Genomic DNA, 20,817 nt, shown 5'->3' with positions numbered 1-20,817 from the left:
CTAAATTTAGTATATTCAAAAGGCAATATGTAGGGCAGCTACTCATTATCTTGGGGTTTGCCCGATTTGACACTCAACCATAGCCGTCTCCCGGTGCTTCGCGTGGACATATAAAGACCCCGCCCGCACGGGCTGCCTAGGACTGACATTGCGCGCAGCCGTTACCCTGAAAGGACCTCGGGTGCGTTCCAGACGTCCTGTTAGCGGTAGTGGTCACCACAACACAGCGAGAATAAACATGTAACAATGAAACATCTTGTATTGAAAATAAGGCGTCATAACATTAGAATCAGCTCCGGCTTTGGGAGATTATTTAACAGTGTACAAATGCAAGAGAGACACATTTAACGTCCACAACCGGAACTCAGCGCAGCATTTTGAAAACGTTCATTTACATTTTGTGTCTGGAACAGACCCTGTAGTCACGTGACGAGGAAAAATAAAGGCGCTGCAGTTAGTTACCCAAACAAATTGTCCACATTGATTAAGGGTGTTAATTTAGTTTTATACTCAAAACTGTGGTAAAGTTTTGGTGTTCATGTTTACATTAGACGTGATGTTGTGGTGACGCTCTGTACTCCAGTGGTCTGGGTGTAATATAATGCAAAGTAACGCCAGAAAGCCCGATCCAGTGAGACCACGTCTAAGCAGCGTTAGTTCTGGTGCTGAAAGAAAACAAGTCCGCAAAGTTCACACAAGAAAGATCCCGTACAGAGTTGGATACAGCTGGAACAAAGGCGGAAGACTCAAGGAGCTGAGATTAAGGTGCCGAGACACTTGCATTACTGTATTATCACTCTTATCTTGTCATTGATAACTTTAACAAACTGTTTCAACCACTTTAGGCACTTGGCAAGAAAGTTCCTGAAGATATGGATGCAGAACACCTTTGGCCGAATTCTTCCTCATAAAGCCAAGTAACATGTTCAACTAACTTCTGCAAACTGGGGTCGTTTTCAAATAAGAAATAATTGTATATTTAAAGCTCGGATCAAAGTCTGTTTGCCACTTTCAAACCTGCTATCTGACACTTGAGTTATCTAATCTGAGGGAATATTACATAATGTCGCAGGTCCCACTATAACACCGTGGTCTTGAGACGAGCCTTCGCAGGATGGAGAGACGAGTGGTGGACGTCCAGGAGGGAGTGGAGTCTCACGATGCGGGCGGAGTGTCACTACAGGTGCATGAAACGGTCCTGCAGCTCAGTCAGCTGTCCACGGACAAGCGGTCGTGTCTGCTAATTATGCATGTTTTGTGTTTCAGGTATTCTCTGTGTAACTTGGTATTCCATAGCTGGCGAACATTTATGTCACTGCAGAGGGAAAAGAAGAGCAAAGTCCAAACCGCACAGTCATTTGGTATGATTTTTGCACACACAGTTAAGAGTACATCTAATCACCAAGCCTTATGTCGTGTTAGATATCACAAAGCAGCTGTTTTGTTGTAATTATTCCCTTAATAGCTGACAGGCATCGGGTGCGTCTGGTTTGGGAACGATGGGAGGTTTTCACAGAGATGAGGCGAATGAAGAATAGAAAGCTTGAATCTACCCTGGAGCAGAACAGACTTGCAACCCTACAGTAAGACCAGTCATCGTGTTTACCAATCAGACACGTACAATGCTGAGTGGATGATCCGTTTTAACGCTATTCTGTTTATTTCACCTGCGCAGTTCGGCGTGGAGATCATGGCGGACTCGGCTGCAGCAGCATCGAGACCTTCAGGCTTTAGAGGATCGAGTCCTGAAACGGAGGGCGCTCACTTTACAGAGCAGGGTGAAGACATAATCCAACACACACGCACACACACACACACACACACACACACACACACACACACACACACACACACACACACACACACACACACACACATGACCTATCTGCTGTCAACATGATGTGTGATGAATGCTGATCTCCTTCCTTTGTCTATTTTATTTTTTTTTCTGTCAAAGACTTGGCTTCAGTGGAAAGAAATGCACACAACGGCCTGTTGCCAGAAAGAGAAAGAATCCAAAGCTGCGCTTCACTTCATCCTCAGACTGAAAAGGAAAACATTGCATCGTTGGAAAAGTTATGTGTCTTCCCTCCAAACCAAGAAAAAGTCCCAAGGTTGTTATAAACTACCCGTCTTTCTCCATTTAATATGAACCACTACCTCATCAATACTGTACCTCATGAACATTTTTAAGCCCGATTACTAAATTTTCTGTTTTTTTTTTAGCTGTGGCGCAGCGAGCCTGCGATCTCCGCCTGGCGATGACGTGTTGGAGTAAATGGAGCAGTGCTTTGCATCGTAAGCGGAGCGAGGAAGACCGGCTGCACGCCGCAGGGCTTTTGGCCGCAAGGATCACCCGGCGCAGAGCGCTGGAGCGCTGGAAAGCTTGTATCCTTAGCCGAACACAAGACGAACACACCTTTCATTTTCAAACCATCAACGGCATCAAACGTAGTCCAACAGAACAGCTGTTTGATTCTTGAGCTTGTCAGTAGATGTGACGTTGTGCAGAGAAGAAGCCGAAAGAAACAGGATTGCAAGTCGGAGTCATCATCGTCATCTACTGGTAAGATGAAGAGCAAATTAAGCACGTGAGTGTGATCATATTGATCACCGTGTGTCGTCTTGTTGCAGAGCGCTGGACTGCGGGGACTTTCTCTTAACGTCGTCCGGAGCAAAACACACCGACTGAACAACAACGTGGCTGTCCAACATCACCAGCAAACCGTAAGTGATGAGCGCTCTAACATTAGAACAATACAGAGTCCGAACGTACGTCAAGTTCCGTTTCTAAAAATGTCCCTTCGTAGATGACGTGTAACTATTGGAAGCTGTGGCAGGACCGTCTGGAGGAGGCTGAAGACGAGAGGTTTCAACCCCTGACAGAAATGGCACTGACCAACCGCAGGTGCTTTTATTTACATCTGAAGAATACAGTCATTGCTTCATGTTGTAGCATCCGAGCTACACAGATGTTGCATATTCCACATACAGTTTTTATGATTTTGATATCATTTTGGACTTGTTGTTCTCTCTCCAGCACATCTCTGTTGAGCAGATGTTTTCACCACTGGAGAGAGAAACTTGCTGAACGGAGACACATGCAGGTATGTGTTTAGATCCAACGCATGAGAAGTACTTATAGGGCAGAGATAAGGACACGTTATATGGAAGTGAAATATGAGTGATGATGTGTGACCTCAACTCCTGCATGCAGTTTAATTGCAAACTGAAAAATCTGCTGTTTTTCTGCAGGAACTGGAGCATCGCGCGGACGTTTGGTTCGCCGAAGGCATGTTGCCTCGGTGCTTCCACTCGTGGGTGGAGTTCACTTTACAGAGAAGACTCCATAGACAGAGGAGACACAAGGCAGACGTCTTTAACCGGTGAGTTACGGTACACGTACAGTTTGTACACGCGTGATTGTGATTTCTGTCGGTTGCCTCCACATGATTTGTTCCATCGCTGTGTTATCAGGCAGCGTCGCTACGCTTTGGTGTTTTACACCTGGTGGGGACAATCGGAGAAACACAAGGAGCGGATGCTCTCTGAGCGGATGGTATGTTAGCCGCACACAAAACCACTGCATGTTGTTTATTAGGAGCTCGTGTGTGTGTGTGTGTGTGTGTGTGTGTGTGTGTGTGTGTGTGTGTGTGTGTGTGTGACGGATAACTTTGTTTCCAGGCGATTCTGCACGAGGAGCGCTGCCGCTTGCAGAGAGCCTGGACTCGCTGGAGGCAACGGACGGAGCGGCGAATTGACGAAGAGGAGAAACGGGAGGCTTCAGAGCGTCTCTACCTTCGCCGACTGCTCCACAAGTCGCTGACGCAGTGGAAGGACAACAGCGGCGAGATGAGAGACAGGTGAGGCAACCCGAAGTGCTGCAGCAGTGTGGGGGGGGGGGCAAAAACCTGCCGGGTCTGTTGGCTAACACACGTTTTGAATACTCTTTGTTTGCGTGTCAGGAGAAACCGAGAGCTGCAGGCTTGTCATCGGGGTGACCTGCGCTGCGCGAGATTGGCCGTGGATACGTGGAAAAAGGTAACTCTTGTAGTTCTCGTTGGTTCAGTTTGCAGAACGTATATGTTGACGTAGCACCTGATATACATCTGTTCTTGTGGCTCAAGGTTTGAGGAAAAGACAGAAAGTGACCTGTTTTAGGTCTGGAAACATGGAAACTATTTTTGAATTTGTTCAACATCATAAGATACCAACAGTAATCACATACACAGTTATCAGTTTCAGGTGTGTGTGTGTGTGTGTGTGTGTGTGTGTGCGTGCGTTAATGGCTCTTATGTGTTCCGTCAGTTTGTTCAGTGCCAGAGAGTGAAGAAAGGCAAACTGAAACAGATGCAGCGTTTCCATGAAGTTCAACTCCTCAAACGCACGTTTGTGGCCTGGAAGGTAGACGAGCGTCCGAAGTCACGTGATTTCTTACGGTTGAGAGTGTTGAAGATGAAACTGATGCCCTGTCGCCTGCTGCCTTCACAGAATCACCACCTACAGATGTGTCGGATCTATAATCACGTAGAGGAGCTTTACCGGCGGCGTCAACAGATGTTCCTCAGGTATTGAACAGACATTCTCCCGTTTATTCATTTACAGGATCTGACGCCTGCTCCCGTTTTCTCCATCTAAATGATTCATGTCGGCTTCACCTTGATGCTTATCTCTTCAGGAAGGTCCTGTGTGTTTGGAGGGAGAACGCAGCGCTGCAGACAGAAGTCAGGCTCACGGAGCAGCGAGCGCAGAGTCACTTTCAGCACTTCCTTCGACTTAAGGTTACAAAGCGTTGTGAAAACCTATGGCAGCTATTCCTTTTGTGGGAACTGTTGCTTATTGCTGTCTTTGCACTGAATGTGTCCAGGTGTTTGTTGCTTGGAGAGAAGCAACAGCATGTGCAGTTTCAAAGCGACACCAGCAGGGGGAAGCAGTGAACAAGGCTCAGAGGTCCTTAAATCAAGGTAACAACACATGTGGTTTATTTTCAAGACCATTGTCATTTTAATTTCTGTTCCAGATCCATTTTTATATGTGAACGTCACTTCCATGAATGTCACTTATTATTATATTATTTATTTATTTATATATATTATTATTTATTTTTATATATATATATATATATATATATATATATATATATATATATATATTTATTTATATATTATTTTATATTTATCCTAAGTATTTTGGTAGTCATGTACATTTCTTACCCCACAAGTCTGATAGTTAGGAAGCATTATTTTTTTTGTAAACACATTTATATTATTTAATTTTTTTCCCTCTTTTACATTTCTTAGAAAGCGTTTAGAAGTTTAATGTAAACTGATTTTCTGTTGCTCTTATTGCTGACAGCTGACTTTCAAAGATGACACACAAAACAACACAGTCTGTGATGAAGAGACATCCTCACTCAAGGAAAACCTAATGATACAGACGAAACAAAGCAGTTTATTTAAAATAAATACTTAATAAATAAGCTAATTTATAAAAAAAACCTTGATTTTCTTTTCTACAATGTTTTCTTGTGCCCCAGAATAATGTGAGCCATCGTCATCTGCTTTTGTCTGTTGTATCGATGTTTTCCTAGTATAACGCCTCAGATTTGGCAACTATTAAGTTGCTGTTGTGTCATGATACATTGTTCAGGTACAGGTTTTTAGATTGACGTTTTCTGCGTTTAGCGCGGCTGTTGCGGTCTTTCAGACAATGGAGGAAGCAGACCAGGGAGGCTCGGAGAGAGAGGACCTGCGTGGAAAAAGCCAGGCGGCACCACGACTCCAAGCTCCTTTCAAAAGCACTGAACGCCTGGAAAAATCATCACAACCAACTACAGAAAAACAAGGTTGTGACTTCATCATCCCTGAGCTGTTACGTAAAGTTAACTTCCCGACATGAGATTTTAAAAATGTGATTGTTCCATAGGTAATGAAACGACAGGGAATCCTTTTGCTGAGATTAAAGCTGTACCAGACCTACTTTGACCAGTGGAAAATAAAGGTTTGTTTCTTTTTCACACACTTTAGCCTCTTAACTCTTCACACAGATCACTGCACTTGTCATTAAGACAACAGTTATGTAGTATTACGTCCTCTTTGGCTTGACCAATACTAGTGACTAAAAGTCAGGCTATCTCGGCCTCTACTGTCTCTCCTCTCTGTATCTCCTCTAACTTTATTGAAGCATAAAATCGCTTGTGTACCCCATTAAAACACGCAGTCTCAGCCAGATGTAGTTTTACTTTTACGATGTTGTTTCTTGTGGTTGTTCAGCTTTATGGCACAAGGTCAGACAGTCAGATCAATATCTGTGATTTGATATAGTGCCGTTAAACTGGCCGTGACTTTGGTTTCCTTCCCGCGAACAGCTGCAGCACAGACGGAGGGAAGCGAAGCAGACGGAGCGAGCGCTCTGGCACTGGTCCCTCACTCTTCAGGCCAAGGTAACGCTTGCCTCCGCGGCCGCCGTCTCTCGCTGCAATATCGAGCGCTGACCTGTAGAACTGGCGCTCGCGCCGCCTTGACGCCGCTTTGTGAATTTGCCCGCAGGTGTTGTATGGATGGAGGCTGCAGGTCACAGAGCAGCGCAGGGAACGAGAGCGGGCGGCCGGAGCCGCTCGGGTCTACAGAGAGCGGCTGCTGAGGGACGGCGTGACCTGCGTCCTCACATATGCTGCTCGCATGAGCGATCTCGCGACGAGCCTAACGCGGCACAGCCAAGAGCAGGTTCGTTGAGTTTGTGTCACTTCAGACGTAAAAACAAAACAAAAAAAAACCGATTGAAACATATTTGAGCATCATTTCATCAAGTCCGCCTGCGTCCCCGCAGAGGTCACGACATCTCCGGACGGTGGTGAAGCGTTGCGCGATGCGGTGGAAGCAGCGGGCGCTGTGTAAACCACGGAGAGAGCAAGAGGTCAAAGGGCAATCCTCCAAGAAGAGCGTGACCTTCTGTTTGAAGGGTGTGTCCCCATCTGACTCAGAGGAGCAGGAAGCTGAGGACGGAGTCCTTAGCAAGCTGTGAGTCTGAGCCGCTTCACAGGCTGGGAGTCTGTGTTCAACACTCGGACTCGGTCTAACAGAGTTTTTCGTTTTTTCGCAGACAACTCAGCCGTGCGCCTCGACGTCAGCCACGACGCTGCGAGGAACTGTTCGAGTCGCCGCTGAAAATATAGTTAAACAAAAAAAAAAATCTCTACATTTGTTAAAACTAAACATGTATTTCAAGTTAGAAATTTGCTTTTATTCAAAGCTTTTCCTTTTTCCTTTTCCAGCACCCAAAATCAGACTGCCGTCCCCAGCGCCGAAGCGGCTCCGAAACCCTCGCAGCTCAGTCGTCCTCCGCAGGAAGGCCGTCGCACGGCGCCGTCCTGCCTCCGTCCTCCATCCTCCACACGTCAGAGCATCGTCACCTTTAACGTGTCGCCCTCTGAACCCAACATGTCCGCCGCGGACTCTCCGCAGGAAACCCAAAACCAAGACGTTCTTTTACCCCCTTCTGCTTTCATGACCGCTGTGACCGAAGATGTGGTAACAGTCACCATGTTTGAATGCGTTCAAAGCTAAATTGAGTAACTTGACTTGGTTATAACGTCTGCTTTTTTTTTTTTTTTTTTTCTTTCAGAAGTTGGATGCAGGGACGGATCTGACTTCAGCTCTGACCGGAGAACTGCTCAGTGTTCAGCTGGACATGGTGACATACCAACAGGACAGGAAGCAGCTCCGGTATGAAATCTGAAGAGACAGCAGCTTTTCCCCCCCATTCACACACAGTTCACAGTGAGTGATGTTTTTGATTTGTGTGTGTCGACTCAGGGCGTGGCAACGACTGAAAGAGGTCTTGCAAAGCTGGCTGCGGACCAGTGGAAAGGAAGAACAAATGGAAAGAAATGCTGTCTGTGAAGAGTTGAAGGAGGTAAGAAGATAAGATCGGTCCTTCTCAGAGCGACTGCGCTGCAGAATTTTGGTACTTCAATTTGTATTTTACACTTTAGAGGTGTAATTATGTGTATTAATGATATACTGTTCCTTAATTATTGCATCCCAAATCTCTAGAAACCATCAATACTTGTGATGTTGTGGGTTCCTTCAGTACATCTTTGTCTTTAAGCGTTGAACCCCTTCTCACCACAACCAACCGTGACTAACAAGTCAAATGAAAAGATAAAATGTTGTGTCCACACACTTTGACCAGATTGAAAATGAGCCAGAATGATTATGGAGTTCATAATCGGAGGAAATGCTTTTAACCGTACGAGTTTTCTTTTATTATGGAAAGAGACAGACTCAATGTGTATCGCTCACGTGTTTCATGCATTCTTTTGGGATTTCCGTACGAACAATAAATCATCGTCTGTGAAAAAGCCGACGATCAGAGATCACATGGGGGCCGGTGTTTTTGCTGTTGACAGTTGGAGGAGCGCATCGACGGGCTGTCCGCTGAACTGGCAAAGCGGAAACCGGCGATGCTGCGACACGCGAAGAGGATCCAGCACTTACAGACGGCCCTCCAGTCTTCAGGAGCTTTAACTCTCCATCACAAATCAGAAGAGAGGGAAACGGATCGCTCTGTGTTTACAACTTTATCTGCTTAGATCACTTTTCTTAAAATAGCATGAACACCGCCACAAGACTTGAATGAGGAAACTGTTCACCAGCTCATATTTTAGAATAAACATTTCTACTTCTGATATCTTGATGTCCGCATATTGCTTTTTTTTTTATTCCTGCTGAATTCCATATAAACTGTGTTGACTGAGCAAAGCACCGTCGCCAAGTTCCTCACCGCAGCTTTTACTGCAACATTTACACTTAAAATCTGCGAAAACATTTGGATAGGGGTCGTCCTTGTGACAGATGGTGCTAAATATTTCCATATGTGTGAAAAAAAGTCACTTAACTGTTTTCAGAGGAGCGGCCCTTGCACAATAGGCTCTCTATTTATCCGTTAGTACCGATACCTCTAATACTTTTGGAAATCTATGCAAGAGTTTCAAGGATTTCAGTCTCAACGGGAAGGACGGCCGTCTGTGGAGCTCTGCAGACGACAGACACACACACACACACACACACACACACACACACACACACACACACACACACATTTGTCTGAATCTTTGACTTGCAACAGGGCAGAATGAGAGGGCTCAATGCCATCTTACTCCTTTTCATCTTTGTCTGCTGCATCAGGGGTGAGTTATGTTACTCAACTAGTTTATTACTTTCATAGTGAAGTTATTCATGTTCTTATTGAGTCATTTTGGCAGATGTTGACTTTCGGTTGTTGATGGCAAGATTGCTGCCCTCTTTTTGGAGCTTTTTGTGGATATTATTAAAGTTGATTTAAACATTGTAGATGTTGTAAAATAGAACACCAAACACAATACTGTTTTAGACTTTCCTAATGAATGAATGCACAAAGAAATGCATTAAATAACTGCATCTTACTAAAAAAAAAAAAAAAATGCATGGTTGACAAATGACCAATATTGTCCTATTCTGATTTGACTTGAGTGGACGTCTTAAACTATTCCTTCCATGCTAGCTAAGAAGACGCGGTGGTGCACAGTGTCTGATCCAGAGCAGAGGAAGTGTGCAGAACTAGCTAAAGCTCTGGTGGCGGTGCTGCCGCCTGCTGCCGTAGCAGCTTTCGCCAGACTCTCATGCATACGAGCGTCCAGCACGGCCGACTGCATCGACAGGATCAGGGTGAGCCATCTTCAACCTCAAAGGTCATGGTTGTCATCCCTGTAGTTGCAATCAAGCAAAAAGGTGTGCAAGGGACGAAGAAGTCACTGTAGCAATCGCATGAAGCTGTGTGTTTTAATGTGAATTACAGCTTGAATTTATACAGTAAAACATTTTATTTATTATTCACAAAGAAATCGATTGAAAATACAAAGATTTCTTCTTAACAAAGTCTGTGATTATTAAAAATTAGGCCAATTCCAATATTTGAGTTTAAAAATAATCAGATAACAATAAAGCAACCAATTTAGTTTTTTTAGCATAAACTTTTTGATAAGAACGCTTTATATTTGGTATTAAAAAATTGTGAATAGGGTTGGTCAAAGCTCCCTGATGGACATTAGATGTGATGCAGTGGAGATGAGCTGTTTATCAATTACTTAAATGTGGCTTTTGCACACATAAGCCGACACCCAAGAGGATTCATCAGTTTACCTCTATTCTGGATGACCTGTTTTAAGGAGCCAGAGGTCGGTATGAAGGATGGACGAACCAAACTTACTCGTCCATCATAACGGAACACGTGCTTCAACAAAACGTCTCAGAGACAGAAACTCTTCCTTTATTGACTGTAGTGAGTTCTTCCTGGAGTCCTCCTTTCACTAAAACTCACCGTGTTGATTATTTGTTTCAGGCAAACCGTGCTGACATAGTGACGTTAGATGCAGGAGAAGTTTACTCTGCTGTGAAGCAGTTTGGCCTCGTCGCCATCGCCAAGGAGATCTACAGTGACGGTAGGTTGACTTCAGATTTCTGAGACAGCTGCAGCATGTCTTTACAGCACAAGTGTCCGAGTCAGTAAACCTGTGTGTGTGTGTGTGTGTGTGTGTGTCCACGCTGCAGGAGGCTGTATTCTGTCTGTGGCTGTGGTGAGAAACAGCAGTCTGGACATACGATCCCTGCGGGGCCTCAGGAGCTGTCACAGTGGCGTTCGATGGACGGCTGGATGGAGTCTTCCCCTCGGCTTCCTGCTGTCCCGCAACTACCTGAGCTGGTCGAAGGAGCAGCCACTCAGTCATGGTGATGCGATTATAATCAGCTGCCAGTGAGAGCAGTAGAGTGTGGAAGTTTCTTCTTTCTGTTTTTCTGTTTTGGCATTCCTGGTTTCACGGTCTTGTTTTTCTCCACTCGACCAGACGTCAGTACCTTTTTCAATGCCAGCTGTGTTCCCGGAGCTGCTGCCATGGCACCGACTCTGTGCTCTTTGTGCCGAGGCCAGAAGTCCTACATTCGCCAGAAGAATTACTACTGTGAAACGTCCCACAGCGAGCCCTTCTACAACAGCCAAGGGGCCCTCAGGTCGGGTTTCAACAAAGAATCAAGAAAGCTCTCACCTTACAACCCACATTTGCTATATTTCAAACTGGCCCAGCATAGAAATGAATGTATTTCATTGCCTCTTTTTCTCTGTCACAGATGTCTCAGGACTGGGGCAGGAGATGTTGCATTTGTGGACCATTTAGCTCTTGAAAGTATTGAAGGTAAGCTATCTTCTAATAGACCTTCTATAGGATCTTATATTCATTTATTCTGTTACAATTTAAGATCTTTTATGGGGCGGAAGGGTTTAAGATACTAACCATGTCACTACAACGTCCCCAGTTTGAGTCCAGGTTTTAGTAGCAAATCCCCCATACCTCTCTCTTTTTATTTCCTACGGCCCTTTGTCTATTTAATAAAGACGTAATGACGACCACTCTGAGCAGGCCTCTCCCTCCAGAAGCCTGGTGGGCGGAGTCTGGCAACAAGACTGTATAAACTGGTATAAACAATCAGCCAGCCTCTCGCTCCCCTGGCTTCCACTCTGTTTGGTGACGTTACATTGAGTTTATCATTAGATGTTAGTCACGTGTGGTCTCCCCTCCTTTGTCCAGCCTCGAGTCAGGTTGTGACCAATCACTTCCCTCGTTTGTACCCATCTTCACACTCGGCCTTCATTTTGATCCCAGGTTTTCGTGACTGCACCTTGCATCGCTGTGACAAAATCTGTCCACGGACGGAAATATGAACAGCAAAGTCCTGAAAACCTCTTCACAACGTCCCGCTGACTCGTGAGACCCTTTTCATGTTCTGTTTGTTCTCTCAGACAGTGATAGAGATGAGTTCAGGCTGTTGTGCACAGATGGCACACAGGCTCCTCTCGGCCATTACAGAAGCTGTAATCTGGGACGTGGTCCAGGAGGCGGCACCGTCACCAGAATTAACTTTCGCAAGATTGCTCGCAAATTTCTGGTGACGGTACAGGTAAATTATATTTTTTCCCCCACTTTTGCCCACATATATCACACAGTTTGTTTCCGTGCTACATGTCCATATACCCAAATAAAAGATTCTTAAAGGATTCTTTATTGTTGCTTAGATGCTGTTTGGCCAACGAGGGAGAGAGAGACGGCGCTTCCAACTCTTCAACTCCTCTTCTTTTGGAGAAAGCGACCTTCTCTTCAAGGATGTGACGGATAAACTTGCTGTTCTTCCAGATGACATGGATGTCAGTCAGGTGCTGGGGCTGGATTATGTGGCACTCCTCAAAGGTCTTGGACATGAAGGTGCTTGTACCCACGTTGTTCATTTTTCATATTGAAGACAGACTGATATTCATGGGCTCATTGAACCTGTATGTGTGCAGGGAGCTCACTGGAGGACAGTGTTGTTCGGTGGTGCTGTATTAGCCACGCGGAGCTGAAGAAATGCGAGCAGTGGGCTCTCAGTATTAAGTCAGACCCGCTGGTGTGCGTCACAGCCGCCTCGATGCGCGACTGTATCAAGAAAATTAAGGTCAGTCATTCAAGTAGCATGAACCACGGGATCTCTGGGTAATATAGGTCTATCGCAACTATAATTCAAACTACCTGTCCACAGAGGGACGAGGTGGACGCCGTCTCGCTGGATGCAACTCACTCTTTCATCGCAGGAAAATGTGGTCTTGTCCCCGTAGTTACAGAATATTACGGTGAGGCTGCTGACGTTCTCCAAATACATTTACTCACAGCAAAGAGGCTTCTCCAAAATCAAGTTGGAGCCTTTTTCGACTGTATATTATCGACTAATGGTCATCGTTTTATTCCTGAAACAATTAGTCGCTTGATCTGTTATTATAAGATTGACATGAGATTTCTTTTGCAAACAAGTTTGATAATTTATTGGTCTTTTAAGTCATTCATGAAGCAAACATTCCAACATTTGCTGGATTCAGCTGCTCAAATATGAAGATGATCTGTTTTAATACTCGTGTGAATTAGTTTATCTTTGAGGGATGTTGGTTGAAGAACACGGTCTCTGGTAAAATGTCTTTATTTTAATTTATTTAATTTTGTTCCAACTTTCCAACTTGTCCTGTTGCAAAGCAGGAAGTTATTTTCATCATTAAGATATTTTAATTGAGGTAAATCCAATCATCAGTGGCCTTTCTGCCTGCAGCACCTAATACTGCAATTAACCACAATTTTGTTTCACTATTTTCTGACATTTTATAAATGAAACGCTTAATTATCATTACATTGTCTGCAGTCATTGATTAAAAGCCACTGCTCTGTTTCCACTGTGTTCTCTTGGCCTCTCAGGAGGAAAGTGTGTGCTTGCTGAGGGAGCAACCCACTTAGAGACAGACGGTAAGACGGCACAGTAGACGAACAACTTGCAATAATCATAATACCTTTCATACATATAGCACCTTTCATACAATGATCTTGGTGTCCGATGGGATTGTTGTCTTTGGATTTAAAACGGCCACCGTCTCTCTCCTCAGTGTTGCCCTCGGTGGTGGGTGTAGCAGTAGCAAAGCGCTCCAGCAGAAACGTATTCATCGGGAACCTCGGAGGCCGGCGCTCCTGTCTTAGCCACATGTACAGCCCCGCCGGCTGGCTGCTGCCGTACAGACACACGCTAAGCCTGGAGCACAACAGCAGCTCCCCCTGTGATCCAAACCAAGGTACTGTTGCAAAACACTCATGTGCATGAATGGATTACAAAGTGTTAGCCCCCCCCCCCCCCCTGACCGTCACCCACAACATGTCAATCAAAGACACGCATACCGACCAGGAAGAGACTCAAAATGAAAGAAACAAAGAAACATAAAAGGACTACAAAGAGTCACAAAACAACCACAAAGAAACATAAAATGACAACAAACAGTCACAAAACAACCACAAAGAAACATAAAACGACTACAAAGAGTCACAAAACAACCACAAAGAAACATAAAACGACTACAAAGAGTCACAAAACAACCACAAAGAAACATAAAACGACTACAAAAAGACACAAACCTACAAGGGGATGAACACTGCAAAACGAACACAAAGAGACTCACAAGGACTATGACAAGGGCCAAAACAAATACAAAGAGACAGATATGGACTACAAGATACACAAAATAACCACAAAAAGAAACATGAAATGACTAGAGAGAGACACACAAAAAGACAACAAAGAGACTCATAAGGACAATGAAAAGAGGCAAAACAACTACCAGAGACTCAAATTGACTACGAAGAGACACAAAACCACAGAGAGATGCATAGCGACTACAAAGAGACACAAAACAACAACAAAAAGAGGCTGTAGAGTCTGTGTGTCTTGCTCCTACGTGGGAGAGGCGGGGGGGTCTTTTGCCTGTCTCTTTAGAGCTTTAGGGTTCGTTGTCTCATAATCCGACAATGTTCATGTGGATCTGCATAAAAAGCTTTATTAAAGCTGAAATTATTTCTATATTTACAATAGCAGTCCTCGTGTTTTATCTCTTCTCTGTGTGCTGTGACCTCTTTCTGCGTTTGGTCTCTTAAACATATGACACACACACACACACACACACACACACACACACACACACACACACACACACACACAAAGTGCAGCATCAGTTTGTCACTCTGTGTGTTTTCTCAGTGTACAACGACGTGTTTTGGAAAGGCTGCCTTCCTGGCTCTCAGGGGAATCTGTGTAAAGTGTGTGTGGGCGGCACCGGGGAGGCTGCCACCAAACGCTGTGCTGACAACCACAATGAGCGTTACTATGGCAACATGGGGGCATTGAGGTACGTGCTTACCTGAACAAAAGCTTGCTGTTCGTGTGCATTTACACAGGTTTTTTTTATGAAGATTGAATATCTTTTGTGGTTCCCAGCCGTCAGGACAGTTTTAGGTTTATGGCGCTCCGGTAGAAAGTTTAAAATCGTTCGGCCTCTGCCTCCATTTTTTTTTTAGTAGAGGCCAAAGTTTTTACAGACTAATATCTCAACCCTTGAGACATGGATGTCTCTTGACCCTTTTTAATCCTTTACTCGCTGTTCATAGGTGTCTGGTTGGAGATCCCAGTGGTAAAAGCTACGGCGACGTGGCCTTCCTCGAGCAGCACAACCTTCTTGCGAACATCCTCAGTGAGATAATCAAGATGAAATGTTGACGCTAACATGTACTTTATGTGTATTAAGTGACGTTGTGCCTTTGCGTTGCAGGTTTGAGTTCCACTGGTTGGGCAGAGGGGTTGACGTCGTCAGACTACGAGCTGCTGTGTGGCGACGGTCGCCGGGCGCCGCTGTCAGAGTGGGAGAGCTGTAACCTCGGAGTCATCCCTCCGAACACCATCATGACGCGACCGGTGCTCACGTCGCGCGTGTACGACTTCCTCATGAAGTCACAGGTCAGCTTGTGTGATCAGGTCGTCCTTTTACACCTCGTGTGGACCATCAACCCTTAAAGCTGCACTTTGGGACAGATGAAGTAGGAAAGTCTGGACGATGTCTTTCTCTGGTCAGCCTCATGCTTGCCATTGCATTTTTGGAGAGGTTTATACAAATAAACGTAAAAGAAAAAGACTCATATGTCAGATGTTTAAATTGTCTAAACACAAGCAGCCTTACAAGATATTTTCACGAGTAATAAAAAAATGTATATGATTGATTTAAATCAGGAATTATCTGATCAGAGAAAAAGTTGACAAGAGTACAAATCTGACCGGACGATTGATTCCAGCTTTTGTTTTGTACTAACTGAAATCAGAAGTTAAATTATGATCTTTGGCATTAAGGAAAGGAACAGGGGAGTGCTGAGGTGCTTATTTACTCTCTTTTTTCCCACCTTTATAGGAAACGTTTGCAGCCAACCCAAACACAGAGTTCAAGCTCTTTGAGTCTCAGCAATATGGAGAGAGTGATCTGCTGTTCAAGGATGCAACTCAGTGTTTTGTGCACACAAGCCACATGGACTACCGCTCCATCCTCGGAGAGGAGTTTTACAGTCACGCAGAAACCGTCTTCAACTGCACACACTCCGGTACGACTGCAATCACATACTTCTGCTTGTTCGTGTCAAACGTGTAAATCAAACCACATGTTGATAACGCTCATGTCTGCGTGTGTTTTTCCTAATAACAGATATCTTGGAGTTTTGTAATCAGGACGTGTGCAGCATATTCTAAAGGACACACAGAAGGAAAAGTTACTTTTCTCTGTGCTACCGGGTGGTTCAGCCCTTCATCCACAATCTTGTTTCGTCCACATCCGATGTCTGCAAACCGTCACTGGTACCGTCCTGTTCACGGCTGACGTTCAATTCAAGACGTTGCTGCCTGAATGAAGCGATTAAACCTTTAATAACATTCTTCTTTAGTCATTATTACTATTAATACACGTTAAAGGATAGAGAAAATCAACTTTCAGATTCCATTGTAACTTAAAATGCTGTGTAATGGCATATGGGTGTGAAATCGATCTGCGTAGAACATGAATATGTAGCCATGTGTCACATTTATACACACACCAATTATAGCACTGCATTTGTTAAAACATAACATGAGTTATGGGATCATAAGATATGGGGATGTCATTTTAAAACAATGTTGACTGTTCATTATTTTTAAAGAAGCTGTGAAATGTGTTTACAGAATGTTTGACATTGAAGCTTTTGTTTAAATAAAGATATACAAACTTATTACAGCTAGGACTACTGCATGTTTGTTGTTGTACAATGTTACACAACATATTTAATCCAATTATGTTTTTTAGTCATCTTTTTCTTTATTGCTTGTGTCTGTGTTTACTGACTTAAGTCTCTGCTCAGGTAGACATTACTCTATATTATTACAGAGCAAATAGTTGTTTTCTGCTATATTCATGTTCAGAATGTTAAATACAGCTCCTTTAAATATAATGATTCATTTGGACTACAATTTGTCATTAAGAAAAAAATGGATTTAACTTGGCTTCAAAGTATAAATAAATATAAATATAGTGATGTCAAAACGAATTCGTTAATTTCTTCAGGAAGGAAGGCAAATAAAACTGAACTTTTCAACTACAACTCCCAGACTACAGCGCGACTGTGTTTGGTGTTACGCAAAACCTGGTATTTCCGGTTTCTGCCACCGTGAGAAAAGTTCCCATCTTATATCAGCCTGTTGTAGTTTGTCATGTTATTCAACCGACGCGTTGAAGCTGCAGACACGTCGTCGCGCCCGTCATTACCGTTAAACTGCAGCCACCGCCACAGATAAGGTATAGTAACTAACTGTTAACCGACTTAGCCGAACACAATAAGCTAGCTAACGTTAGATAAGCGAGTACATTAGCCAGTTGTGAGCTAAGCTACCGGTCAGTTTCTTGCTATATTTTTAATATTTAAGCTGCATATATTCAAGCTTTGTTGGCATTAACCATCTTAACGACATTATACGGTAATTAAAGTTCGTCTTAGCAGACGTCTGATTTGTACAGTGACTTTGTCCCCGCCCCTCTGTGAGGAGCATGGAGCAGGGCGGTGTGAAAAAAACATGCGGTGTTTATTGACATTCATCAATTTGCCTCGCTGTAGATGAGACTACCGCAGCGATTCCTAACACTACACACAGCACCTGTACGGAGAGCATCCTCGGTCCCTGCGGCTGCGGTGAGCTTTGTCCCGGCATGCAGCAGCGCAGACACCCGCTCCCTGGAGCTGCTGCAGGACTTTGTGTCCCGAGCAAGTCGCCTGTTTGTCATCAGCGGAGCCGGACTCTCCACCGAGTCAGGGATCCCCGACTATCGCTCGGAGGGCGTGGGGCTGTATGCTCGCACGGACAGGCGACCCATGCAGCACGCGGAGTTTGTCCGCAGCGCGAAGTCCCGTCAGCGCTACTGGGCCAGAAACTTTGTCGGGTGGCCGCAGTTCTCCTCCCATCGGCCGAACTCCGCACACGAGGCCCTGCAGCAGTGGGAGCGGAGAGGCAAGCTGCACTGGCTGGTGACACAGAATGTGGACGCCCTTCATTCTAAGGCGGGACAGCAAAGACTGACCGAACTCCACGGCTGTGCCCACAGGTGAGGAAAAACACGTGACACGTTAATCATGAGCCCCGTGGTTGACATAGATTGTCAACCATTCTTCAAATGTGCTTTATTTTGTCCAGGAAGAGGGAAAAACATATTGGCACATGGTATGTCATTAGATTTGGTGTAAATACACATGATGAACAATAATGAAAGAAAACATTTTCACCCCTATTTATATTAATCTACACAAATAGTTCTGGTTTATTTAGGTTGTTCCTGCTGCCACCCAAATGCAATAGAGGTGATATCTCAGAGACAGACGTCACAAAACCTGGGCATCTATTGACACCACTCTGTTTTGTCATTTGGGTGAACTGACCCTTTAAGTCACCATAAAGATGCATTATTATTCTTCATATATGTGTCCTCAGGGTGTTGTGTCTTGGCTGCGGTGCCATCTCGGCGAGGGAGGAGCTGCAGACGCGGTTTGTTGCACTAAACCCGGACTGGAGGGTACAGACGGGCGGCGTGGCGCCGGACGGCGACGTCTTCATAGAGGACGACCAGGTCCTCAATTTCCGAGTTCCGTCCTGCGAGAACTGCGGAGGGATACTGAAGCCCGAGGTCACGTTTTTTGGAGACACCGTGAACAAAGCGACGGTACAGTTTGTTCACGACAGACTGGGGGAGGCGGATGCGGTACTAGTGGTGGGGTCGTCGTTACAGGTAGGTTTTTTTTTTTTTTTTAGAGGCACTTTGGTCAAAAATAACACACCTCTTCTGGACTCGTGCATGTAATTGTGTCCCTCTCTGTTACCCGCAAGGTCTATTCAGGGTACAGGTTTTTACTGGCAGCTGGGGATCGGAAAATGTCCGTTGCCATCGTGAACATCGGGTCCACGAGGGCTGACCACCTGGCCCAGCTGAAAGTGAGCGGCCGCTGTGGCGAAGTGCTGTCAGTCATCCAACCTCTCTGACCGCCACGCGACAATCTGCACTAAGCCGGTGAAAACTACCTCAAGATTCAAACTGGTACACGACACAATCAGCTTCAGGAGGAGTAACCAGCAGCGTTTACACTTCTATTATCAAAGGAGAGACAGTGACTATACCATTTCTACTATGTCATGCAGAACCAGTTAAAAACAAGTGTGCCTGTCTTGGAAATTCCACTTTTCGTCACACTACAGATTGCTGTCAGTTGATCAGCTTGGTTCAACACACAGCGACACATCTGCTCCGCCAGCGTAAACGAGACGATGACGATTGGAGGGTGACCGTGGCTAAGTGGAGAGCAGGGCTGCCTTTCAATCAGAAAGGTTCGATCCCCGGCTCTGCTAGTCTCATGTCAGTGTGTCCTTGAGCAAGACACGTAACCCCAAAATTGCTCCCGTAGCTGCGTCTATGGTGTGTAGATAGACACTGAATTGTAAGTCGCTTTGGATAAAAGCGTCTGCTAAATGACTGTAATGCAATGAGAGTGTCTTCTCAGGCTCTGTTATGCTTTTATTTAATTATTGGAAATATTGATTATGCAGTGTTTGTTTGTGGAAGCAGGCTGTTACTGCACAAAGCTAAAACAAATCATGTTGCACGTAAGACACTCAGAGGGTAATCTGACAACGTTTTAGAAAGTAATTCAAGTGGAGATAATGCAAACTTGTGATTTAGTGTCATGTTTTTTAAATAATGGTGCCGACACCGATGTGTTAACATTTTAAATGAACCATTTATCAATATGTTAAACATAGAACTATAAGTTAAGTTAAACTTTAAATTACAAAATACAACCTGTCAAGCAGGGGATCATGTTTTACCTGAAACTAATGCAAATATTTCTATTCATGTCATGACAAACATGCTGTTTTATGAATAAATAATGGCAATAAAGCACTTGATGCATTAAATGAAATGTGTTGTGTGCGCATCGTGTCGACCAGTGCATGTTAAGAAATAAACAGCCGTTTACTGTAGAAATAAAGTAAAACCCACATATTTATTTAACAGTTTATTTTAAAGACAAATGTCATGTCGGCGTCACAAACACACTGAGGGCAGAGTGACTGTAGATTGACAGAATGTAAGATCCTTCAGAACAGTTTGCTGCTTGAATCGTTCTTGTAAACGGAGCCTCCAGCGCTCCAGGTTGGACTGCAGCGCTTCAAGCAGCGCAGCCGGGAAGCTGAAGGAGTACAGACAAAATGTGTGACTGGCGGAGTCTGCCTGCCAGGTTGCTGAAGCTGTAGTTACTATCAGGGGAGTCATAGACAGACAGTTTTCAAAGCTCTCGGTCTGATCAAACCAGTAAGTGACGGGGAAACCCAACAGAAGACCAAACACAGTGCACAGGTTCCACTCGGCTGACTTCTCTCCAACACAATGAGGTTTCTCGGCCTCCTTCGGTTGTTCGAGCTCTCTCAGGAGAAGCAGTACATCGCGTGTCACGCTCCGAATCTCTCCTCTGAGCGAGTCAGCGAAGGTGGGCTTCTCCAGCGTGTGGCAGACATCAATAACAGCCACGTTGTTATCACGCAACAGCTGTTCTACATTCGATCCGACCGCAAGCGTATTAACAATAAGACTGTTTCCGTTTAAGTCCAGTGTAAGAAGTGATTTAGACACGAGCTGGGAGGACTGCAAAGAGCTCAAATACAGCTGCACCTGATCTGCTCCGGCGCCGTTGCTGTCGTACAACAGAGACGGTTTCAGTCCCAAATCGACGGCCGACACCTGAGCAGCCAAATCCAGACTCTGAGGGACGGAGAGAGATTTTCTACCAGCGGACAAACATCTACGAGCCGCAGCGAGAAAGAGCTCCTGAGTGGACAT

The 20,817-nt window shown here is 44.8% G+C and overlaps 4 protein-coding genes across 5 annotated transcripts; 3 read left to right on the top strand and 1 right to left on the bottom strand.

Moving 5' to 3' along the window:
- Positions 1–210: 210 nt before the first annotated feature.
- sfi1 (SFI1 centrin binding protein) lies at positions 211–8,691 on the top strand. Of its 2 annotated transcripts, none has more exons than XM_068712136.1 (30): positions 211–765; positions 846–917; positions 1,073–1,183; positions 1,267–1,361; positions 1,466–1,583; positions 1,676–1,778; positions 1,958–2,114; positions 2,227–2,388; positions 2,496–2,566; positions 2,635–2,727; positions 2,811–2,908; positions 3,041–3,107; positions 3,256–3,386; positions 3,478–3,559; positions 3,685–3,863; positions 3,966–4,041; positions 4,309–4,404; positions 4,492–4,568; positions 4,679–4,781; positions 4,868–4,964; positions 5,685–5,845; positions 5,941–6,000; positions 6,368–6,442; positions 6,549–6,725; positions 6,829–7,019; positions 7,102–7,173; positions 7,274–7,529; positions 7,624–7,724; positions 7,815–7,914; positions 8,411–8,691. In XM_068712136.1, exons 1-30 carry the CDS (start codon positions 602–604, stop codon positions 8,591–8,593), a joined length of 3,528 nt encoding a protein of 1,175 aa, XP_068568237.1. In that variant the 5' UTR covers positions 211–601; the 3' UTR covers positions 8,594–8,691. The 2 variants fall into 2 exon arrangements, with proteins under 2 accessions (XP_068568237.1, XP_068568236.1); XM_068712135.1 differs by having other exon boundaries at positions 212–765; positions 5,926–6,000.
- Positions 8,692–8,856: 165 nt separating this feature from the next.
- Positions 8,857–16,336, top strand: sxph (saxiphilin). The gene is made up of 17 exons (XM_068712134.1): positions 8,857–9,190; positions 9,544–9,707; positions 10,381–10,480; positions 10,590–10,766; positions 10,883–11,045; positions 11,163–11,227; positions 11,833–11,990; positions 12,106–12,292; positions 12,373–12,521; positions 12,606–12,696; positions 13,307–13,354; positions 13,492–13,674; positions 14,631–14,778; positions 15,038–15,120; positions 15,199–15,383; positions 15,829–16,015; positions 16,117–16,336. The coding sequence occupies exons 1-17, from the start codon at positions 9,136–9,138 to the stop codon at positions 16,158–16,160; spliced, it is 2,187 nt and encodes a 728-aa protein (XP_068568235.1). The 5' UTR covers positions 8,857–9,135; the 3' UTR covers positions 16,161–16,336.
- A 794-nt stretch (positions 16,337–17,130) lies between these two features.
- On the top strand, positions 17,131–19,900 carry sirt4 (sirtuin 4). Its single transcript, XM_068712128.1, has 4 exons — positions 17,131–17,235; positions 17,552–18,036; positions 18,420–18,714; positions 18,813–19,900. Exons 2-4 carry the CDS (start codon positions 17,552–17,554, stop codon positions 18,963–18,965), a joined length of 933 nt encoding a protein of 310 aa, XP_068568229.1. The 5' UTR covers positions 17,131–17,235; the 3' UTR covers positions 18,966–19,900.
- Positions 19,901–19,965: 65 nt separating this feature from the next.
- Positions 19,966–20,817, bottom strand: cunh1orf74 (chromosome unknown C1orf74 homolog). The gene has a single exon (XM_068712129.1). The coding sequence runs from the start codon at positions 20,815–20,817 to the stop codon at positions 20,026–20,028; it is 792 nt and encodes a 263-aa protein (XP_068568230.1). The 3' UTR covers positions 19,966–20,025.

The sequence above is a fragment of the Cebidichthys violaceus genome, unplaced genomic scaffold (assembly GCF_023349555.1).
Source record: "Cebidichthys violaceus isolate CVI_PGR_0920_01 unplaced genomic scaffold, fCebVio1.0.p SCAF_17, whole genome shotgun sequence".
In the NCBI taxonomy this organism is placed as follows: Eukaryota; Metazoa; Chordata; class Actinopteri; order Perciformes; family Stichaeidae; genus Cebidichthys; species Cebidichthys violaceus.
Note: the sequence above shows the minus strand (reverse complement) of the source record. Positions and strands in the feature narration are given on the sequence as shown.

Excerpts from the sequence above, each read along its gene's own strand:
- sirt4 (XM_068712128.1), top strand. The coding sequence starts at position 17,552 with ATGAGACTACCGCAGCGATTCCTAACACTACACACAGCACCTGTACGG. Across the intron at positions 18,037-18,419 it reads CTCCACGGCTGTGCCCACAG|GGTGTTGTGTCTTGGCTGCG; the intron begins GTGAGGAAAAAC and ends ATGTGTCCTCAG. Across the intron at positions 18,715-18,812 it reads TGGTGGGGTCGTCGTTACAG|GTCTATTCAGGGTACAGGTT; the intron begins GTAGGTTTTTTT and ends GTTACCCGCAAG.
- sfi1 (XM_068712135.1), top strand. The coding sequence starts at position 602 with ATGCAAAGTAACGCCAGAAAGCCCGATCCAGTGAGACCACGTCTAAGC. Across the intron at positions 2,389-2,495 it reads GCTGGAGCGCTGGAAAGCTT|ATGTGACGTTGTGCAGAGAA; the intron begins GTATCCTTAGCC and ends GCTTGTCAGTAG. Across the intron at positions 5,846-5,925 it reads ACCAACTACAGAAAAACAAG|GTAATGAAACGACAGGGAAT; the intron begins GTTGTGACTTCA and ends ATTGTTCCATAG.
- cunh1orf74 (XM_068712129.1), bottom strand. The coding sequence starts at position 20,817 with ATGTCCACTCAGGAGCTCTTTCTCGCTGCGGCTCGTAGATGTTTGTCC.
- sxph (XM_068712134.1), top strand. The coding sequence starts at position 9,136 with ATGAGAGGGCTCAATGCCATCTTACTCCTTTTCATCTTTGTCTGCTGC. Across the intron at positions 11,991-12,105 it reads AATTTCTGGTGACGGTACAG|ATGCTGTTTGGCCAACGAGG; the intron begins GTAAATTATATT and ends ATTGTTGCTTAG. Across the intron at positions 14,779-15,037 it reads GGCAACATGGGGGCATTGAG|GTGTCTGGTTGGAGATCCCA; the intron begins GTACGTGCTTAC and ends CGCTGTTCATAG.